The sequence below is a fragment of the Acomys minous genome (assembly GCF_964271855.1).
Source record: "Acomys minous genome assembly, chromosome: 9".
In the NCBI taxonomy this organism is placed as follows: domain Eukaryota; kingdom Metazoa; phylum Chordata; class Mammalia; order Rodentia; family Muridae; genus Acomys; species Acomys minous.
In genome coordinates, this window is record NC_140490.1 from 18,296,702 (window position 1) to 18,316,763 (window position 20,062).

Here is a 20,062-nt window from a genome sequence, read left to right on the forward strand (position 1 = left end):
GCGGAGGATGGGTCCGGCGCGCGGCCGTTAGCGGTCCTGATTTGACAACTGTCTGCAACGCTGAGGTGCCCGCGGGCCGTAGTCCGCGTGACCCAGCCCCCGTTAGCGCGCTCGCCTCCTTCGACGGCGCAGTCACCGCGCGGGGCGGCCGCCCGTGAAGTACTACCACGTCTTGTGTCAACGAATAAAGCTCTGGGACGGCGGCGCCCTCGGCGACAGCTGGGTGGACAACCTGGGCTGGGAGCGGTGACCCGTCGCTTCCGTGAGAAGCGAGCCGCGGAAGCATCCTGTAGCCTGGCCCCGCACCAACCGCCCGGCAGGCGTGACCTGAGCCTGGTCTGGCATGCGCGGAATGCTCCTTGAGCCCTTCTTCTGCCTGTTACCTCCGGGGGACGTTTGTGACCACACTGACACCTATTTTCCAAATACATCGTTTATTCTTGCGGCGGCGGGGCCGAACACGCTAATATATTTTTTAATTTTCTCAGCAAGCATTTACCCAACACTTTTATCTAGTGAAACAACTTGGTAAGCGTTTCGAGCGAGCATCCGGACTGAGCAGCTTGCATTTGCCACGTCCGTCCGTCCTCAACCGTTCTGAAGATTGCCCCATCTAATAACTACCAGTGTGCACAGACTCCTACTCCAGTAACGTCGTGGTCCAGCGATGCAAAGAACTGAAGTCTCAAGGTTTATTTCTATTCTAACCCGGTCAGGTTTAGCGCCAACAACTAGGAAGTGGTTAAAGTAGATCCCCCTAGTGACATGACAAGGTTGGAGCCAGCATCTCACTCAGCCTGTCCACGTGTAGTAAGAAAACAAACCGATGTCAACTCCGTAGCTCCATCTCCTGTGTTGAGAAATGCTAGCCCGAAGTTTCCATGGCTTGTAAGCAGTTAGCAGTTATGTAGGCGGACGCTCATGAAGAGATTCATAATCCTCAGCCTTGAGCTGAGGCTTTGGATGCTGAAGTATATAGTTTGCCTCTAGAGTGGCCTAATTCACTGAGTTCTCTTAAGAAATGCTGTCCTCCTTCCCTGTACTAGACATAGCCCTTCATGGGGTGGCCTCGTTTATTTTGTCTCAGTTGGCTTTCGGAGACTTTGTAATGGCAGGTGAAACGTGGGTAACTTTGTAATCTGCTTACATTGGTAGCAGATGTGGCATTTTACTCAAGTGTCCGTCCAGACAAGGATGGGACAGGCCAAACCTCAATGACGCGCCGAGCCTGGTAAAGGGGATAAGAGCTGAAGGGGTGGCCTTGAGTGTTATTTCTTCCCTCCTGCTAGCTGGGGTTGCAGCTTTTAAGCAGCTAAAACTCTCTGATTCCTTTTGCTAGGAAGGAGCTACCTTATCTACCTGGGTACAGCAGTCGCTCATACTCCATTACAGAAGGTTCCCTTTCTCTTGAGTGTTGTCCCAGGGACTTATTAGAAACAGGGGACCATTGGTAGAAACAAAGAATCAAGGGTTCCAACGCCTTACACTGCAAGCGATCAATTCTCACGTGTTAGCTTCAAATCTCACCTAGGATCGCTGATTCTGACCTCGGCTGTGGTGTTGATCTTCATCTCCCTGTCCCTCAGTCCCCTCAATTTGAAAGGAAGGGTTATAGTTTTGCCTAGGGTGGTGTGCCTAAAAGTGATCTTGGCACAATTTAATCATTATTGGCCATTACTAGCATTAGTTGTGGCTAGATCCCTTTTTATCAAGTGAGAAGTAAAGTGCCTTGGCTGTTGCTTTGATTTTGTAGAACTTGATAACCAAATGTAAAACTAAATTGCTAACCTCCCCCTGTTTATATTTATAGCCGGAAAAGCCTGCGTTGTCTTCTTAAAAGTACAGAAGAATTCTAGATAGGAAGGAAAGACGGAAGCGAATGAAGACTCTAAAAGAAAAGAAGGGACGTCCAAGATTGAGGTAGAGTCAGTGGCCTGAAAGAGTTGGGGGACTTACGGTGGCCATTGATATGGGCTGCATTTTCTGCTCCCTTCCGCATATTTTCAGAGGCTGGGATTAGACAGTGTCAAAGCATAAAGCAGGGCCCTGGCAGTAGCCCTCCCTGTCTTCCCAGTGCTGTCTCCAGTGGCTAAGTGACAGTTGTGGAACTTGACTATTAAATCTCTGCCTATGCTGCTTGATAACTCTATGACCTGAGACAAGTCATCTGTGCCTCAGTACTCATCTCAAAAATAAACATTATAATAATACTCTCTTTAATCCCAGCACTCGGAAGGCAGAGGCAGGAGGAACTCTTGAGTTCGAAGCCAGCCTGGTCTACAGAGTGAGATTCCAGCCAGGGCTACACAGAGAAACCCTTTTTCAGAACAGACAAACAAACAAAAAGAAATAGTACTCCCTTTTTAGAATGTTCTGCAGATTTGTTGAAGAAATTCATGATAAAGTACTCAAAATAGTGCCAATCCCTGGGATACATTCAGCCAGCTTCAGTGTCATTGTAGTGTGCTTTGGGAAGTTGGCTGAAAAAATAAAAAGAGTATTACTCCTGAATTCATTCAACCCAGGTAGCATATGTACAAAGATGGTTCTATCCTTAAATAATTTAGGGTATTTTATACTTTAAAAATGAAATATGAGCCAGATGGTGGTGGCACACGCCTTTAGTCCCAGCACTTGGGAGGCAGAAGCAGGTGGATCACTATGAGTTCATGGCCAGCCTGGTCTAGAAAGCAAGTCCAGGACAGCCAAGCCAACACAGAGAAACCCTGTCTTGAAAAACAAAAACACCAAAAAAAAAAAAAAAAGGAAAACAAAACAAAAAGAAATAAGAGAGCTGGGCATGGTGGTGCACCCCTGTAATCCCATCATTCTAGGAGGCAGAAGTAGGCAGATCTCTGTGAGTTCAAAGCAAACAAGTCCAGGACAGGCAAGGCTACATGGGGAAACCCTATTTCAGAGAAAGAAAGAAAGAAAAAATATATATATTATTTTTTTTCGGGGAATTGGTTCTTAATCATACTATGAGGAGCATTTTAAGGAAAATTCAGAAGGCTTGTCAGTAGTGTCCTGAACACTTTTACTTTTCTCTCTTATATAGAAAAACTGGCAGGATTAAGAAGGTAACCCAGAGGAAGGCATCTTCAGGTCCTGGTAAGAGAGTTGAGGTGGTGTGGAGTTGCTGCTTCCAGCCGTTAGCAGGGAAGGCCACCTCAGGGGCAGTGAACTCGCTGCTTTCATTGCCAACCCTACTTCTTTCCCAGACTCTCTAAGATTAAGTCCTAAAGAATTTCATGTATGAAGTTTTAAAATTTCATAACTTAAGTTCAAGAAAGAATTAAAGCCAAGCCAGGCATGGTGGTGCACTCCCCTAATCCCAGGACTCAGGATGCAGAGGCAAAACAGTATGAAGTAGCAGTCACGGCGTACTCTGTCAGTGTGACCAGTTATGTCGAGGCCTGATACCTGTTAAGAGTTAACCTTTATTTTTGCCAAAATTACCCGCTTCCTAGTGAAGATGCTTCATTATTACAGTGTTTTAATTCTTGGTTTGCTTTACATTAAGGTGATGCAAAAGTGATATGGATTCAATACTTCAAATTTTGGGTTTTGATCTTTTCCCAAGCTAGTGATACAATACAGTGTTCTCTCACAGTGCTGGGCAGTGGCAGCAAGGCACAGCTCCTAGTAAGCCACACACGCATAGCCGTTTCCTACTATGCGTACTGTGCTGCTAAGCTCTGGTGTTTGATGGGCTACTTGTAGTAAATGCACTTCCTACCCTGGACGTTTCCATGTACGGAAACCGTATCTAGCTAAAACCACTTAGTAAGTAAAGGAGCCGTTAGGCGCCTGCCTGTTCTTGATGGTTAGCATCGCTTTTCTGTTCCTAACGGTCACCTTGAGCCACGCCTTTATTCTTCATGTTTACTCTTTCAGTTTGCCTGCTATGCCTTGGAGAACCTGGTGATCCTGAAAAACTAGGAGAATTTCTTCAGAAAGACAATCTTTGTGTCCATTATTTCTGTCTTGTGAGTATAAGGGCCTCTTTGCTTCGAATGTCTACAGCTTTTGCTATATAAGCTACTTTTACATCTGACACCAAATGTACACCCATGTTTGGTTTTCCTTACAGTTTTTAATCTTTTAAAATAGATTTTAAATAATAAATTACATGTTGTAAACTCCTGACAATATACAGCATGAACAGTAAAAACCATCTTCCCCAAATCATTATTTCATTTTCCCTTCCTCCCAAAAACAACTGCTCATTTGGATTGTCCTTCCACTTAATTTTCCTCAATATGCTTTTTAAAATAAGTATAATCTGAATACTAAAAAAATGAACCAATCTTAAGTGTACAACTTGATGTTTTTTTAAAAGATTTATTTATGAACTAAGCATGGTGGCGCATGCCTTTAATCCCAGCACTCAGGAGGGAGAGGCAGACAGATTGATATGAGTTTGAGGCCAGCCTGGTCTAAAAAGCAAGTCCAGGACAGCCAAGGCTACACAGAGAAACCCTGTCTCCGGGAAAGGAAAAAAAAAAAAACCAACTTCTTTTATGTGTTTTTCCTGTATATATGTCTGTGCACCGTGTATGTGCAGTGCCCTCAGAGGCCAGAAGAGTGCATCGGATACCACAGAAGGAGAGTTACATGCAGTTGTGAGCTGCCCTGTGGATAAATAAATAACCAGGTTTGAACTTGGTTCTGCCCAAGAGTGGCCAGTGCTCTTAACCATGTAAATCATAAAGCTCATATTCTTGTTGTTAGGTCCCAATCCCCAAATGGCAATCTGAGCCCAGCTCAGGCTGGACTCTGACCAGGTAAACAGAAGGTTAATGCTTAAAGTCAGCATTCCTCAGAAAACTTGTAGGCCTTGTAAAGTGGCTGTTTGTGAAGAAGAGCCACTACTTCCTTATCTCCACCCTCCCCACAGCCACCTACCTCTGGAGAAGGATCTAGTTCCCTATTAACCCAAACAAGCCTCCAACAGATCAAAGCCCACGCTGTTCCCAGGCTGTTCCAGCTAACTCACATTCCTCTTGCCAAAGCATAACCACTTATAACTGACTGTGCTCTGTCTATCACACGAGCGATGGTACACAGCAGTTTCATAGGTCCAGTGCACCCTCACATCTGGTGCAGAAACATGGGAAGAGACATGGACCCCTCGTAACAAAGCTGTTGATTTGGCTCTCCTGGGCGCAGATCATTTGCTACTCCTGGCTCCTGTCACCCACCATATCTGACTACAAACTTCAGAGTCCGCCTCTCCAGCCATTTCTCTCCTCCACTCGCTGTACTCACTCATCTCTCAGTGTCCTCCCAGAGCTTCCTGCTGTCTCTGAGTGGCTGCCGCCTGCTCCAGAAGTCACACTGGTATGCCAGGCACCGCCCCCCAACCTCCTGTACTCCCCATCACTGTGCACAGGGCACCTTGTCCTGGGTGTCCACTTGTCCTGGGCACCTCTCTGACAAACCTTGGTCCTTGAGCATGCCTTCAGAGTAAGACACTGTCCTACGACACTTACCCTTTTCCTGTATTTCTGTTTCTGTGCTATTGGAGTCATCCCTCTGGTGAAATTGCTATTTACAGCCCCTTTTCCTGAGTCTCCCCCACTTCCTCCTTGCTCTGCTCCTGGAAAATCTTTACTTCCTCCTCCTAAGAAATCTCCCTACTTGGTCTGTCTTCCTTTCTCTAGGTTGCCTGCTGGAGCCAGAACTAACCACAGGCTCTTGTTAGACATCAGCCCCTCTCTCCTGCCTCCTCTAATCTTCCCCACCTTAGACTCGGAGATTCTGTTATGCCTGGCTTATATATGTTGTTGTAATGACTTCCCTCAAATTGCTTGACTATGTTAAAGTTATCTTTTTAGCAGTTGGTGGACATTTGATTTGTTTCTGGTTGATGGACTCTTGTGAAAAAAACCTGCTAAGAACATTCACTTGCAAGTCTTTCTGTGACATGCATTCTTCCTTCTCTTGGGCAGATGCCTAGGAGTAAAATTACTGGTAGACGTATATGTGAAGCTGCCAAGTCATCTTCCCAAAGTTGTTGCACCAGTTTACACACCCATTAACGGCTTTTGAGAGTTCCAGCTGGCAATGTTTTTACCAAAACTTGTTATTGTCAGTCTTTTTCATTTCAGCCTTCCTACTGGATGTTACTGGAGTTTTTGTTTTATATATATATAAGATTGGTTCACGATCAGTTTGGAATGCTGGGACACTGACAAGCTTGAGGATGGCTTTAATGCCTGGGTTCATTTTTCCTCCAATTCCTGATCACACAATTTGACGCATTTGTGCTCTTCTAAGGAGAGGTTCGGTCAAAGATGATCCAGGTTGAGTGAGCGGAGCTCTAAACGCTGTATTATTGGGCTCTCCTGCTTACTCCAATACAGTGCCACTGAGGCAAGATTTGGAAGTGCCCTAGGGGCTAGCTTGATGACTTCAGAATGGCAGATAGTGCCCATGAATTTGAACCATGGACCCAATGTTTGTTTAAGCTTGCTCTCTGTTGAGATGAACAAGGGAATCACATTGGGACTTGAGGGAGCACAATTGTTCCGTCCATACACTGATCTAAGTATTGTTTGATCGTTGTGTGCGTGGTCATTTGCGCATATGAGAATACCATCCTAATCTGCTCCATCAATTCCTTACCTGGTGATTCAAACAACATAGCAAGAAATCTGACGATGATGTGACCTGCCCATGATTGGGACTTAGTCCAGTCTATGGCAGCACTGGGCTGGTGCATACTCAGAGCTGTAGCCGTGTCACCATGGCCTGTCTTGCCGAGTGTAATCATTAATGTTTTGCACCGTCGCTTTATTTGCTCTGAACCACTTTGAACTTTTTCTGACGATCCGACCACAACTCCATTCAGTAAGGTGCAACAGTAATTGAGCATAGCGGACATTTCCAGCGCTGTTGGTGGTCTCTCCTTGATACCCTCCAATTTGAGAGTGTGTGGTTGATATATAATTGTTCCGTCGTCAGCTGGGTTTGCGAGAAACGATCTCTCTGGCACCCTGGCCACGGAGAGAAGATCCCACAGTCCACGTATGAGGTAACACAGGAATGATAGACTTCCTGTTGCAGGGTGGAATCTTGCCCTGTGGTCAGCACTGAGCACCGATAGAGCGTTAAAGTCCAGATCTGATCTCTTGCCAATTCCTGGGTGGGGGTCAGATGCATCAGTTGGGTATTGGAGGAATTTGCCACTGAATTTGCACTGTATTTCAGTTGTCAGGGGTTCAGGTTGCAGATCTGTGTCCTCCTTGTCAGGTCGGTGGCGGGGCTTCTTGAGGAGGGTTTCGTCATTCTGCGTTTCGCAGCCATTATACGGGTTTGTTACTGGAGTTTTATTGTGCTCATGATTATACTTCTTTGAGGAATAAAGATACTGAGCTTTTCATGTGTTTTTAAAATATTTTGCATATTTTTTATTGAATCTGTATGAATACTTTCTTTTGTTTAAAAAAAAAAACTGGATTCTGATCTGGACATGATGTCTCCTGCCTTTAATTCCTGCACTAGGGAGGCAGAGACAGACAGATCTCTGTGAGTTCAAGGCCAGCCTGGTCCTCATGCTGAGTTCCAGACAGCCAGGGCTATGTAGAGAGATCCTCTGTCGAAAGAAGAAGGAAGAAGAGGAAGAGAAGAAGAACCTGTATTCTTTTGTCTTGCTGGATTGTAAAAATTGTTTATATATTCTGGATTCAAATCCTTTTTACATATATTATTTCTAAGGGTGTCTTTTGAAATTTTTAAAAATTTTGATAATTGTATTTATCACTTTTTCTTTTATGGTTAGCACTTTTGGTGTGTCCTAGGTTGTACTTCAATACCATTGAATTACCTAGATTCCTTTACCAAAATCAATTGGCCATATCTATATTTGTAGATCTGGATAATCTATTTATATCATTAATCTACACGTGTCTTCATATACTAGCACTCCACTGTCTTAATTCTCGTGGTTTTATAATTAAAATATGGTAAGATTTACAGTCCTTTTCAAGATTGTTGGGTATCAGTTCCTTTCTATTTTTTATCCATAATGTTCTGCAGTCCTAGTGAATATGTAGTATTATACATCTTTTGTTAAATGTTTTTCTCAATATTTTGTTGCTAGATTATAGAAATGCAATTACTTTGTATATTGACTTTGTACTCGACAATTTTGTTAAATTCATTTACCAAGTTACCAATTGTGTTCATTTGTTTCCCTGAGATTCTCTGGTTCTCTGTGTATATAGTCAGTGTCCTGCGTGGGTTAAGGCAGTTCTATTTCTTTCCCCCCCCCCAATTTTTTGTTTGTTTGTTTGTTTTTCGAGACAGGGTCTCTCTGTGTTAGCCTTGGCCGTCCTGGACTCACTTTGTAGACCAGGCTGGCCTCGAACTCACAGCGATCCGCCCGCCTCTGCCTCCCGAGTGCTGGGATTAAAGGCGTGTACCACCACGCCCGGCTCAAAAATTTTTAATATGGGGTCTCCTGTAGCCCAAGCTGGCCTCAAACTCATTCTGTAGCTCAAGGATGACTTGAATTTCCTTTTTTTCTTGTGTGTGTATGGGGGGCAGTCTACATGTGTATAGATTCATGTATGTGTGCATGTATGTTCACTTGGGTGCATACATGTGTGCATGTGGAGTTGAGGTTGACATCACGGGTCTTCCTCTCTTTCTCTCCACAGGATCCTGGAGCTCACCACTGTGGCAGGAATATCTGTCCGTCACGCTCCAGGGACCCTTCTGTCTCTGCGACCTTACTGCTAGGATTACACCCACACAGTACATCCCAGCATTGCACATCTGTGCTGGGGAACTTAGGACCGGATGCTTGTGCAGCAAGCGCTTTTCTGACTTTGAACTTCTGATTCTCCTGCCTCTAACTCTCAAAGTGTTAGAATTACAGGCATTTGCCCCCATACTTTGTTTGTTTGTTTTAAAATTTGTTTTATATGTATGAGTGTTTTGCCTACATATGCATGCCTGGTGCCTGAGGAGGTCAGAAGAGTATAACCCCTAGAACGGGACTTACAAAAGAATGTGTGCCACCATGTGGGTGCTGGGAACTGATCCCCTTTCTTCTGCAAGAGTAGCAAGTGCTCTTAACCTCTGGGTCATCTCTCCAGCTCTCCTACCCGTTTTTGATGGGGTGCCAAGGATTGAACCCAGGACCTCACATATGCTAGGCAAGTACTCCACCAATGGAGCTATATCTCCAGGCCTCAGTTTTTGCCTTTTATTTCTTCTTGCCTTTTGTACTGGCTGGGTCAGGCCTTGAACCTAATTTTCAATAGAAGTACTGTAAATAGTTGTCTCGCAGCATTAGAGAACAGCATCACTATAAGTATATTAGCTGTAACCTCTTTCATAGATAGGTTTTGTCAGATTGAAATGCTTTTATACCTGGTTTGCTGAGGATACCCTGAATGTATTGGGTTTTGCAAATGTTTTGGCATCTACTGATGTGTTCTTGATTTTTCTCTTTTTATGGTTATATCAACTGCATTCTTGGTATAGGCCCTTCTTGGCCATGCTTTATTATTCTTGAATGGGAGCTGAGTTCAACTTACTAATGTTTAAATTCTTATATGTATCTTCATGAGAAAAATTGATATGTGATTTTTATTTCTTGTAAGTCCTGCCAGATGTTAGAGCTTGGCTAATTCTGATACATTAATAAGCATATATGTTTTAACATAAAGTTAAACATATACCATATTTTGTAGGGTTTTTTCCTATCATATATTTTGGAGATCTCTCCATATAGAACATATAAACCTCATTTTTAAAGTAGCTGACTGGTATTTCATAGTATGGATGTTCCTAAAATTATTAAACCCTTGTTAAAGATTATTTAGAACTGGATGATGGTCTGCACTTTCAGTCTCACCATTTGGGAGGTAGAGGAGGATGATCATGAGTTCAAAGTCAAACTCCGCTTCATACTTCAGAGTCAGCCTGAGATACATAAGACTCTGTCTCGAAAAGTAAAGGAGGTATCAAAAAATTTAAAAGGACATTTAAATCATTTCTGTTGTTACTTTTGTTTATTAAAATAGCACATGTTAGCCAGGTGTGGTGGTGCACGCCTTTAATCCCAGCAATTGGGAGGCAGAGGCAGGTGGATCTCTGTGAGTTCAAGGCCAGCCTGCTCCAAAAAATGAGTCCAGGACAACCAAGGCTACACAGAGAAACCCTGTCTCGAAAAACCAAAAGAAAAACAGCACATGTTCATTATAGAAAACATGACTAATGCTTAAAAAGTATAAATAAAACAAAAAACCACTCACGTAAAGCCTTGAGATAGTGAGAACCTACATGTGAAATATTTTACACATCATTGGGAGCCCTTAGCTACAATCCAAGCCATCTAACATTATAGGATCATCTCTAATGTTAAAATAAGATTACCTGATAACTTGGAAGACTGAGGCAAGAGTATCACAAGTTCAAGACTAGCGTTCACTACACCAAAAGACTGTCTCAAAAATAAATATTGGGGTTAGAGAGATGGCTCAGTACTTAAGAGTACCGACTGTGCCAGACGTGGTGGCGCATGCCTTTAATCCCAGCCCTCGGGAGGCAGAGGCAGGTGGATTGCTATGAGTTTGAGGCTAGCTTGTTCTACAAAGCGAGTCCAGGACAGCCAAGGCTAACACAGAGGGACCCTGTCTTGGAAAAAGAGAGGAGGGGAGGGGAGGGAGGAAATGAGCCCAGTGCTCTTCCAGAGGACCAGAGTTTGGTTCCTAAAATCCACATGGCATTCACAGTTGTCCATAGCTCCAGTTCTGAGGGATGTGACCACCTCTTCCAATCTTGGTACTGCACACATGCATGCAGACAACACACTTCAAAATATTTGTAAAATGTTAAATAAGCCAGGTGTGGTGACACACACCTTTAATCCAAGCAAAGGTAGATGGATCTCTGTGAGTTCAAGGCCAGCCTCGTTTACAAAGAGAGTTTCAGGCCAGCCAGGGTACACAGAGAAATCCTGTCTCAAAAAAACCAGAATAAGTTAAATGAGCCAGGCATGGTGACACACACCTTTAATCCCAGCACTCAGAGGCAGAGGCAGGCGGACCGCTGTGAGTTTGAGGCCAGCCTGGTCTACAAAGTGAGTCCAGGACAGCCAACACTACACAGAGAATCCTGTCTCAAAACACAGAAGACAAAAAACAAACCAAAAATAAATACATAACCTAAGCTCCTATTACACATTTTATAACCACTGCAAGAAGCCCATCACCCTAATACTTCTGAAGTATTAAGATGAGGAAAATGTCGGGGCTGGAGAGGTGGCTCAGTGGTTAAGAGCACAGACTGCTCTTCCAGAGGTCCTGAGTTCAGTTCCCAGCAACCACATGGTGGCTAACAACCTTCTATAATGTGATTTGATGCCCTCTTCTGCCCTGCAGGTGTACATGCAAATAGACCACTGTATACATAATAAATAAATCCTTTTTTTAAAAGATAAGCAGGATGTCCTGGTAAATGTAATAGAATCATATAGTATCTTTTTTCATAATTACGCATTCTAAAACCATCTTTAACACTTTTAAAGAAGCAAACAGTGCTTAAAGTATGCTTTTAAAAGTGCGACTTCTAATCTTTTTCTGTTAGTGCAGAATGGCTATGAGAGAGAAGACTTTTAAATCCCACTTACCTTCATATAGCACTCTGAGAAAAATATTCTAAAACATCCTGTACTAAAGGGGAATATAGCAAAAGAGGTATGAGTGTGGGTTTTGTAGGCCCAAGTGTGAATGCCAGCTTTATAACTTTTTGCCATGTGACTCCAGCCATGTCACTTGGCACATTACATTTGAGTAGCCTCCTCTGTAAGATAAAAGCCACAATAACGTCACAATAACATCTGTGTCATGTGTGGTCTTTCTAAGCATGAAATGACAGTCTAGAGAGAACATGTCCCCAGCGCTCACACGGTAACAGGAGCAGTCCTTAGCAAATGAGGGGCAGAATGGCACTGCATAAAGGTACTGATTCTGCGGCTCTGTGGCTTTTAACAAGTTATGTATCTCCATCCTGAGTTGACCAAAGGGTGCCAGAGTGTCCAATACCTGCCTGTTATAGCAGACGTCACTAAGTAAATAACCTTGTGTACACAAGTGAGTTCCACCGAGCCCCGTTTCTTAGTTCTCTTCCTTGCTCACCATCACCCTGCTGTGCTGTTTCACTGACCATCTCGCATTGACAGCCTGGTTCTGCTGCTCCCTTAGATCTTATCTAGCAAGCTGCCTCAGAATGGCCAACCCAACAGAGGTCTCCATGGATTTATGCCTGAAGACATCAAAAAGGAGGCAGCGCGGGCTTCTAAGAAGGTTAGAATCTCTTGAAATGGGGACCTTGGGGCTAGGCCTTTCTCATGCATGCTTCAGAATCTCTGTGTGTCTGTCTGTCTGTCCCTGGGAATCAAACTCAGGACCAGGGCATGTGTTCTGCCTGTCTGTCTGTCTGTCTGTCTGTCCGTCTGTCCCTGGGAGTCAAACCCAGGGCCAAGACATGCTAAGTAAACACTCTACCACTGAGCTACAACCCCAGCCCCAGTCCTTCTCTTAAGTCCCATACTTAGAGTGTGTCCCTAAGTAAAGAGAGGAAGCAACACCCTGAGAAAACAAGAAAATTCAGTGCTTCTTGAAGTCTAGCTTTAGGCTACCCTGGACCACTGAGGGAAAGGGCATCGCTGTCACTTCCCAGAATTTCCTGTCTGTAGAAAGAAGAACCACAACCTCTGTTTGTCTTCCTTGGGTCACAAAACATTGCCTGGAATCTCGTTTGCAGATCTGCTTTGTGTGCAAGAAAAAGGGAGCTGCTATCAAATGCCAGAAAGATCAGTGTGTCCAAAACTTCCATCTGCCTTGTGGCCAAGAAAGGGGTTGCCTTTCACAGTTTTTTGGAGAGTACAAGTGAGTGAGGAAGGAGAGGAGCTGGGTTACCATTGTGCCACCTGCTTCAACACCACTGAAGTCAGAGCAGTTCTCACGGGACTGTGCATTCTCCAGCAAATCTGTCCCTCCACTCGATAATGGGAAACAGTGTCGTGTCTTGGAAGTTTCGCAGAGGTTTCTTCTTGCTTCCTGTCCCCTCCTTAAATTACAAACAGCTGGGGTTCTTAGACAGCTGCTCCTAACGAAGTGGGGCTTTCAATAACGGAGTGCGCTGGAGACAGTCCTTGGAGCTCTGCTCCCAGGGAAGCAGTCCTGAGAACTCATGGAGCTGATCTCACCTGCTTCTCCTGTGAGCGGAGCTCTCCACTGGGCCCCAGGCAAATAGCTCATTGCCCCCTCCTAGGCCAGGCAGCTGGGACTCTGCATCAGGGACAAGCCAGAAACCAAGTCTGTTTACCCACCACAGATCATTTTGTGGAAAACATCGCCCAACACAGAACATCCAACAGGGGAATTTGGGGGAGGAAAGCTGCGTCTTGTGTTGCGAAGATTTATCCCAGACAAGTGCTGAGAACATCCAAAGCCCATGTTGTAGTCAAGCTATCTACCACCGAAAGTGTATCCAGGTAGGGCTCTCTGTTCCGGGAGGGCCCTTCCATGGTTGCCCTGGCCCTGTGCTTGGAACTGGGGCACCCTGGGAATGCTCAAGCATGTCTAAGCTTCAGAGCTACACACTGCAGGCATGTATGCAGGAACTGCCTCCAGGTCAGTGAGGAAAGAGTCAGCCTAGTCTCTCGTCATCCTTGGCTTAGGGCCTCATTCATGATAAGATTTAGACTAGGCACCCTCAGGATTGCCAAAGCAATGGCTGTTTCCAAGAATGAGTCAAGGAGCTCAAAATCAGCCTCTCTACTGGAAGGAAAGAAAACGATGTCCCCAAGTTCCTGACCCCTGTTGAGTCAGCACTGCCAAACCCTATAGCCAGGTCCTGGGAGGTGTCCATGAAGTGAGGACAGGGGTGGGAAGGTGGCCCAATTGTTTCCACAGATACTTTGTTCTCTTACAGAAATATGCCCACACATCAGCAAAACACTTCTTCAAGTGCCCCCAGTGCAACAACCGAGAGGAGTTCCCACAAGAAATGCTGAGAATGGGAATCCACATCCCAGACAGGTAGCAGGAAGTCCACACAGCAGGAACTGAGCCAGGGAGTGGGTTGTGTGGATCTCTAGACAGGAGGTGAGTGTGAGGATAGATCAGGGATCGGCAGCCACGGAGGCCTCGACTGCTGCAGATCACTGAACTGAGGATGGCGGCAAGAGTGCTTTTCAATAGTCAAAGAAAGGGAGAGGGAAGTGGGCGGAAGGCATGTCCCTGAAAAGGCGCTTTAAGAAATGAATCTCTGGGCTGGAGAGATAGCATAGGGGTTAAGAGCACTGGCTGCTCTTCTGAAGGTCCTGAGTTCAATTCCCAGCAACCACATGGTGGTTCACAACCATCTATAATGAGATATGGTGTCCTCTCCTGGCGGGCAAGCACATATGCAGGCAGAACATTGCATGTATAATAAATAAATCTTTTTTTAAAAAATAAAAAATAAATTAATCTCTGAGGATGGGGAGCTGGGACTCAGGAACCCCCATGTTGTCTCAGTCCTCTTCTCACTGGCAGACCGCTTGCCCAGCCTTGTTGGCAGTGCTCAGGCAGCCTTGGAACTCTTGCTGTGCTGAGCTAGGATTCTCCCAGGTAGATTATGTGCCCCTTACAACTCATTTTCCCACTGCAGAGATGCCGCCTGGGAACTCGAGCCAGGAGCTTTCTCAGAGTTGTATCAGCGCTATCAGCACTGTGATGCCCCCATCTGTCTGTACGAACAAGGCAGAGACAGCTTTGAGGATGAAGGGTAGGAAGAAGTCCCTGGGTAGAGAGCGCTCATCAGCTCTATTGTAGACTTAGAACTTGGCACTATTATTAAAGCAGGAAGTCTGCTCTTGCCCACAGCTCTCAGGATGAACCCAGTTGCCAAATCCCATTTTTGACCAGCCCCTGACTTGTTCATACACAAATGGGCAGGTCTCCTCTGCTGGGTCTGTCGTTTATGCCCATTGGAGTGACACTCCGGGTCAGTTACCTTCCAAATTCATCCTGCCAGGGGATGTGCCCACCTGTAGCCTCTTAGAATCAACTCCTAGCATCACCTAGCAACACCATCGGGTCATGTTTATAGTAAAATTATATTAACTTAAAATGCCCTTGAGGCTGGAGAGATGGCTTGGTGGTTAAGAACACCCACTCCCAAAGGACCAAGTTTCTATTCCCACCATCCACATCACAGCTCCAGCCCCAGGGGATCAGACACCTTCTTTGGCCTCCATGGTCCACATGCAGGCAGGCAGGCAAAACACTCATAAAAAATAAAATTCCCAGGGAGTTCACCTCATGGCTGAGGCTGGATGGTAGCTAACATTCAAGAGTGACAGTTGATGTCTGGATTGTCCCTACATCTCTCCATGGCTCTTTGGCAGGCGGTGGCGCCTCATTCTGTGTGCTACATGTGGATCTCACGGGACCCACCGGGACTGCTCCTCTCTCAGGCCCAACAGCAAGAAATGGGAGTGCAGTGAGTGCTCGTCTGCTTCAATCATGGGTGAGGCTGGAAGGATAAGCTGGTGTAAGAACTGGGATGAGGTGGAGGGGGACTGGAGAAATGGCTCAGAGGTTAAGAGCACTGGCTGTTCTTCTAAAGATCCTGAGTTCAATTCCCAGCAACCACATGACAGCTCACAACCACCTATAATGAGATCTGGTAAGCTGGGCATGGTGGCACACACCTTTAATCCCAGCACTTGGGAGGCAGAGCCAAGTGGATCACTGTGAGTTCGAGGCCAGCCTGGTCTACAGTTGAGTCCAGGACAGCCAAGGCTGCACGGAGAAACCCTGTCTCGAAAAACCAAAATAAAATAAGATCTGATGCCTCCTTCTGGTATTCAGGCACACATACAAGCCGAATACTATATAAATAATAAATAAATAAAAATCTTAAATAAAAAAAAAAGAACTAGGTTGAGGCAGGGGACTTGTCATGGCTGGGGATGGAGAAAGTGTCACCGGGGGGAACTTTGAGTGGATGCTGTCGCTTTGGAAGGAAAGTGGCTGATGAGGGGTTTAAGGACCTGAACACAGGAGAAGCAAAGGGCTGGGGTTACCTTCCCTTCTCCACCTTTCTTTCACCGCAGATTATGTATCTGAAGACTCAAGTGACACCCCCTGCTGCAGCAACTCCTTCCACCCCCAGGAGAACTTACTAAGGGTCACCAACCTGGAAGAGAATCCAGGCTCTTCTTGGACCGATTGCCACCAACCTTCCCTGTTAGAAAAGCCTGAGTCCTCTGGCAGCAGAAGCTGCCACTCCTGGCAATCCAAAGGCATCAGAATCTCTAAGAATGGCAAGAAATCCAAGTGAGAGCTTCGGAGTGGTCACTGCCTGGGCCAGTGAGGCACAGAACAGCACTGCTGCACCGGGTTTGGAGAGATCAAACTTTAAAACCATGAGGCACAAGAGGCCAGCAGTGAGACAATTAGCCAAGCAAGGAGGCCTCAGGGGAGGCTGAGGAGAACGGCTGAGTCTGCATGTCAGCAGCTGAGAGTAAGGTCACCTCTGCTCTTTCTCCCCAGTTCTTTTCCTCTTTCACCAAGCTTCTTCCACCTTAATCTGGTTCTCATCTGCCTCTTCTTGCTTCACTCATTTATTTACAAATAAAGGCTGTCTCTCCACTGGTGTCTCCTTATGAATTTGCTCTGGGATCTGTCCAGTACACTAAAGAGCCTGAGGGGTAGAGAGAAGACGTAAGAAGCTCAGGCCTCTGATCCCAAAATACTCAGTCACTAGAATGCTCAACATCGAACGTAGATGTGTTTTTCGGGAGGGACTCGGCTTTCGGGGTAACTGGGATTCCAGGTGTGGAGGGTGTCACCCTCATGCAAACATGCGCATAGAAGCTCTGGGCAGTGAGCTGGCTTAGCAGCCCACATTGGCCCAAGAACAGGCCCTTGTGGCAAGGCTAGGGTCCCTGGACTCAACAGTAGTAGGATTGACGTACTTGTCCGGGCAGAAGGCTTCCACTCACTCTGGCCAGTGTAGTCTTGGCACTGCAGCTGGAGTGAGCCACTCACATCCCACTGCCTGGTAGTATAACTATGAACCTGCACGGTCACATTAGGCAGGGCAGCTGGCATGGGGACCAGGCAGAGGGCCTGGAAGAAACTGAACAGAGTCTAGCCTACATTTGTATGTTTTTAATGATTCCTTGGGGCTTGGGTTAGTTGGGGAAACTCAGAGAATTGCCACATACTGAATTCCCAAGGTTTCAGTGAGTCATCGTCACTTAACGGTGGAGGGCAGGGTTTTCATTTCAAATATTGCTGAATCCTGCAGACTTGGATCCAAGATGTCTATAGTGATTGCCTTCAGACTTGACGAGGTTCACTTGAAAAACGTAAGTACTGTTTTGTTACTATCAAAGTGCACAGGAAAGTAATCTATTTTTTAAATATTTATATACTTTAAACCTGTCATAACATCCATTTAAAAGTCTGCAGTGGCCAGGAGTGGAGCTCAGCGGTAGGGACACATGCTTACCACGTGTAAGGGCCTGGCATGGCTCGCAGCCCAAAATTATGAAAGCCATTAGACTACTAAGTCCTAAAGGGACTATAATGAAAACCACTCTTAGCTCACTCTTCTCTGTTTCTGGTTGTATGTCCTAAAGGCAACTACTGCCATTTTGTAAGCAGTCTTTTGATGTAGTAATATTAGATATTATTGACATGTTACATATGGGTTTAGCACCTTCAGAAACTTCCCATTCTCTTTAAAGGTTCATTTATTATGTATACAGTGCTCTGCATGTACACCTACAGGCCGGAAGAGAACACCAGATCTCATTATAGATGATTGTGAGCCACCATGTGGTTGCTGGGAATTGAACTCAGGACCTTTGGAAGAACAACCAGTGTTCTTACCCTCTGAGCTGTCTCTACAGCCTCAAATTTCCCACTTTCAATCTCCCCATCTTAAATGGTCACATAATATTTTTTGTCATGTTTGCAGAGTGGAGATCCCTGACTTTCATCCTCAGCCTATTGAATTGAACGCAAGGGTCACCTCTTTGTCGCTGGGTTCTCACTTCTGGTCTCTGCTTGTGTCCTTGTAGCTCATGCCCTCTGTCAGTCTTACAGTTGTAGGTCTGTGTCCACTGCTGGTTTGAAATCCCCTTACAGTCACAGGCCTGATGTGTTAGCCAGCCTTCCTGGTTGTGGTGACTAGCCCAGAGTTCCACCTACAGAGGCAGCTAGCTTGCCATCTGTTCACACTGTGTTCTTGATCATGTTGTTCTGATACTCAACACTAGAGGGCAGTGTTAGCCGCGGAGGAAGGAGAGTATGGAAAGCCCGCTTCCCTTAGAGCATTTCACAGTCTTAATGCTCCTCTCACTTGTTCTAAACATATTAGCTCAAGTGTATTCATGAGGCGTATTTATGTGAAGCTTGGAGACGAGGATCAAAACTAACAGTGACACTGCTACTCAGGTGAACTCTTTAAACAAGACTGCCTTTATAGTGCCTCTAGACTCAAAGTGGCCTCCCTAACCCTGGCTTGCCTTCCACACACCACCAACTGGTGACTTCCAGTCCCAGGGGATATGCAATATGGCTCTCTTGCTCTTCTGCATTGCTTTCCTACCCCATACACATACACACATCTGCACACATGCCGACACAGAAAGACACAGGCACACAGCCACCAGTCTTTTGATGTAGTAATATTAGATATTATTGACATGTTACATATGGGTTTAGCACCTTCAGAAACTTCCCATTCTCTTTAAAGGTTCATTTATTATATATACAGTGCTCTGCCTGCATGTACACCTACAGGCCGGAAGAGGACACCAGATCTCATTATAGATGATTGTGAGCCACCATGTGGTTGCTGGGAATTGCTGGGGTTGGAGGTCCAAAGGCTCCATCCTCTACAGACAGGGCAGAGATGATCTATGAAAGATAACACCTTTCCTGGCCTCTGATCCCAGGGACACAGTGTCAATACCACCTCCCCCCCCACCAACACACATACACTCCACGTTCCCCACGCTCAACCCCCATCCCCCTCCGTGTTCCATACTGACAGGAAGTGAGTCACAGCATCATGGAGGCTCCTTAGTGACCAAGAAAGGAAACCTTATTTTGTTTGTTTGTTTGTTTGTTTGTTTGGTTTTTTGGTTTTTTGAGACAAGGTTTCTCTGTGTAGCCTTGGCTGTCCTATACTCGCTTTGTAGACCAGGCTGGCCTCGAACTCACAGCGATCTGCCTGCCTCTGCCTCCCGAGTGCTGGGATTAAAGGCGTGCGCCACCATGCCCGGCAAGGAAACCTTATTTCAAGGATCAGACATCATGAGGCCCAGAGGGGAGTGAAACGTCACAACCCCTCCCCCTCCCCCCTCCCCCCACTCCTCACCCCCCACCCCCCACCCCTGACCCTGGCTTCTTGACCCTATGCTGCATACATGCCTGATAAACAGGAAGGCCTCCGCGCCATCAGTGTCCATCCGTCTAAGTGCATCTGAAACTCGTCTGGGCCATCAAAGCCATCCCTAGGCGTCAGGATCAGACTAAAAGGGACACTATCCTCAAGGAAGCAGTCCCCCATTGTGACCCACCCCTTGGAAATGGTGAATTTGTAAACAAACTCTTACATTTGGACAGATCCTGCCCTGGCTTTGTGTTGGGGTGTTGTTTTTTTCTCCCTTGAACAATGTCCTTTCCATTTGGGCCAGCCGTTCACACTATTGTCCAAGACCCTTGGACTACAGGAAACAGTTCCTGATTCTTATCAGCCATGGGGGGGGGGGTGGACAATGAGGTCATGCCCACCAAGCAGGCTGCTGTTCTGACGTGTCATTCTTCTATATCTGTATCTGTGAGAGCAGAGCTACCTCGACTTTCCAACAGGCCAATCACGTGTCCCTAGCACAGTCCCTTCTGTTGGACACCTGGATTCTGTCCCAGGACTTTTTTTTTTTAATTCACCTTGGACCCCTTATCAGGTCACAGCTTTCTGACGGCCCCAGTGGCTCTTCTCTGTCCATGGGAAATAGATACTCTTGTTGGAT

General features: G+C 45.8%; 1 protein-coding gene across 2 annotated transcripts; it reads left to right on the top strand.

Moving 5' to 3' along the window:
* The first annotated feature begins 5 nt into the window (after positions 1-5).
* Positions 6-16,664, top strand: PHF7 (PHD finger protein 7). Of its 2 annotated transcripts, XM_084796877.1 has the most exons (11): positions 6-690; positions 1,811-1,920; positions 3,059-3,111; positions 3,898-3,989; positions 12,222-12,323; positions 12,784-12,908; positions 13,357-13,516; positions 13,957-14,063; positions 14,677-14,793; positions 15,416-15,537; positions 16,127-16,664. In XM_084796877.1, the coding sequence occupies exons 2-11, from the start codon at positions 1,880-1,882 to the stop codon at positions 16,351-16,353; spliced, it is 1,146 nt and encodes a 381-aa protein (XP_084653003.1). In that variant the 5' UTR covers positions 6-690; positions 1,811-1,879; the 3' UTR covers positions 16,354-16,664. The 2 variants fall into 2 exon arrangements, with proteins under 2 accessions (XP_084653003.1, XP_084653004.1); XM_084796878.1 differs by lacking the exon at positions 14,677-14,793.
* Positions 16,665-20,062: the final 3,398 nt, after the last annotated feature.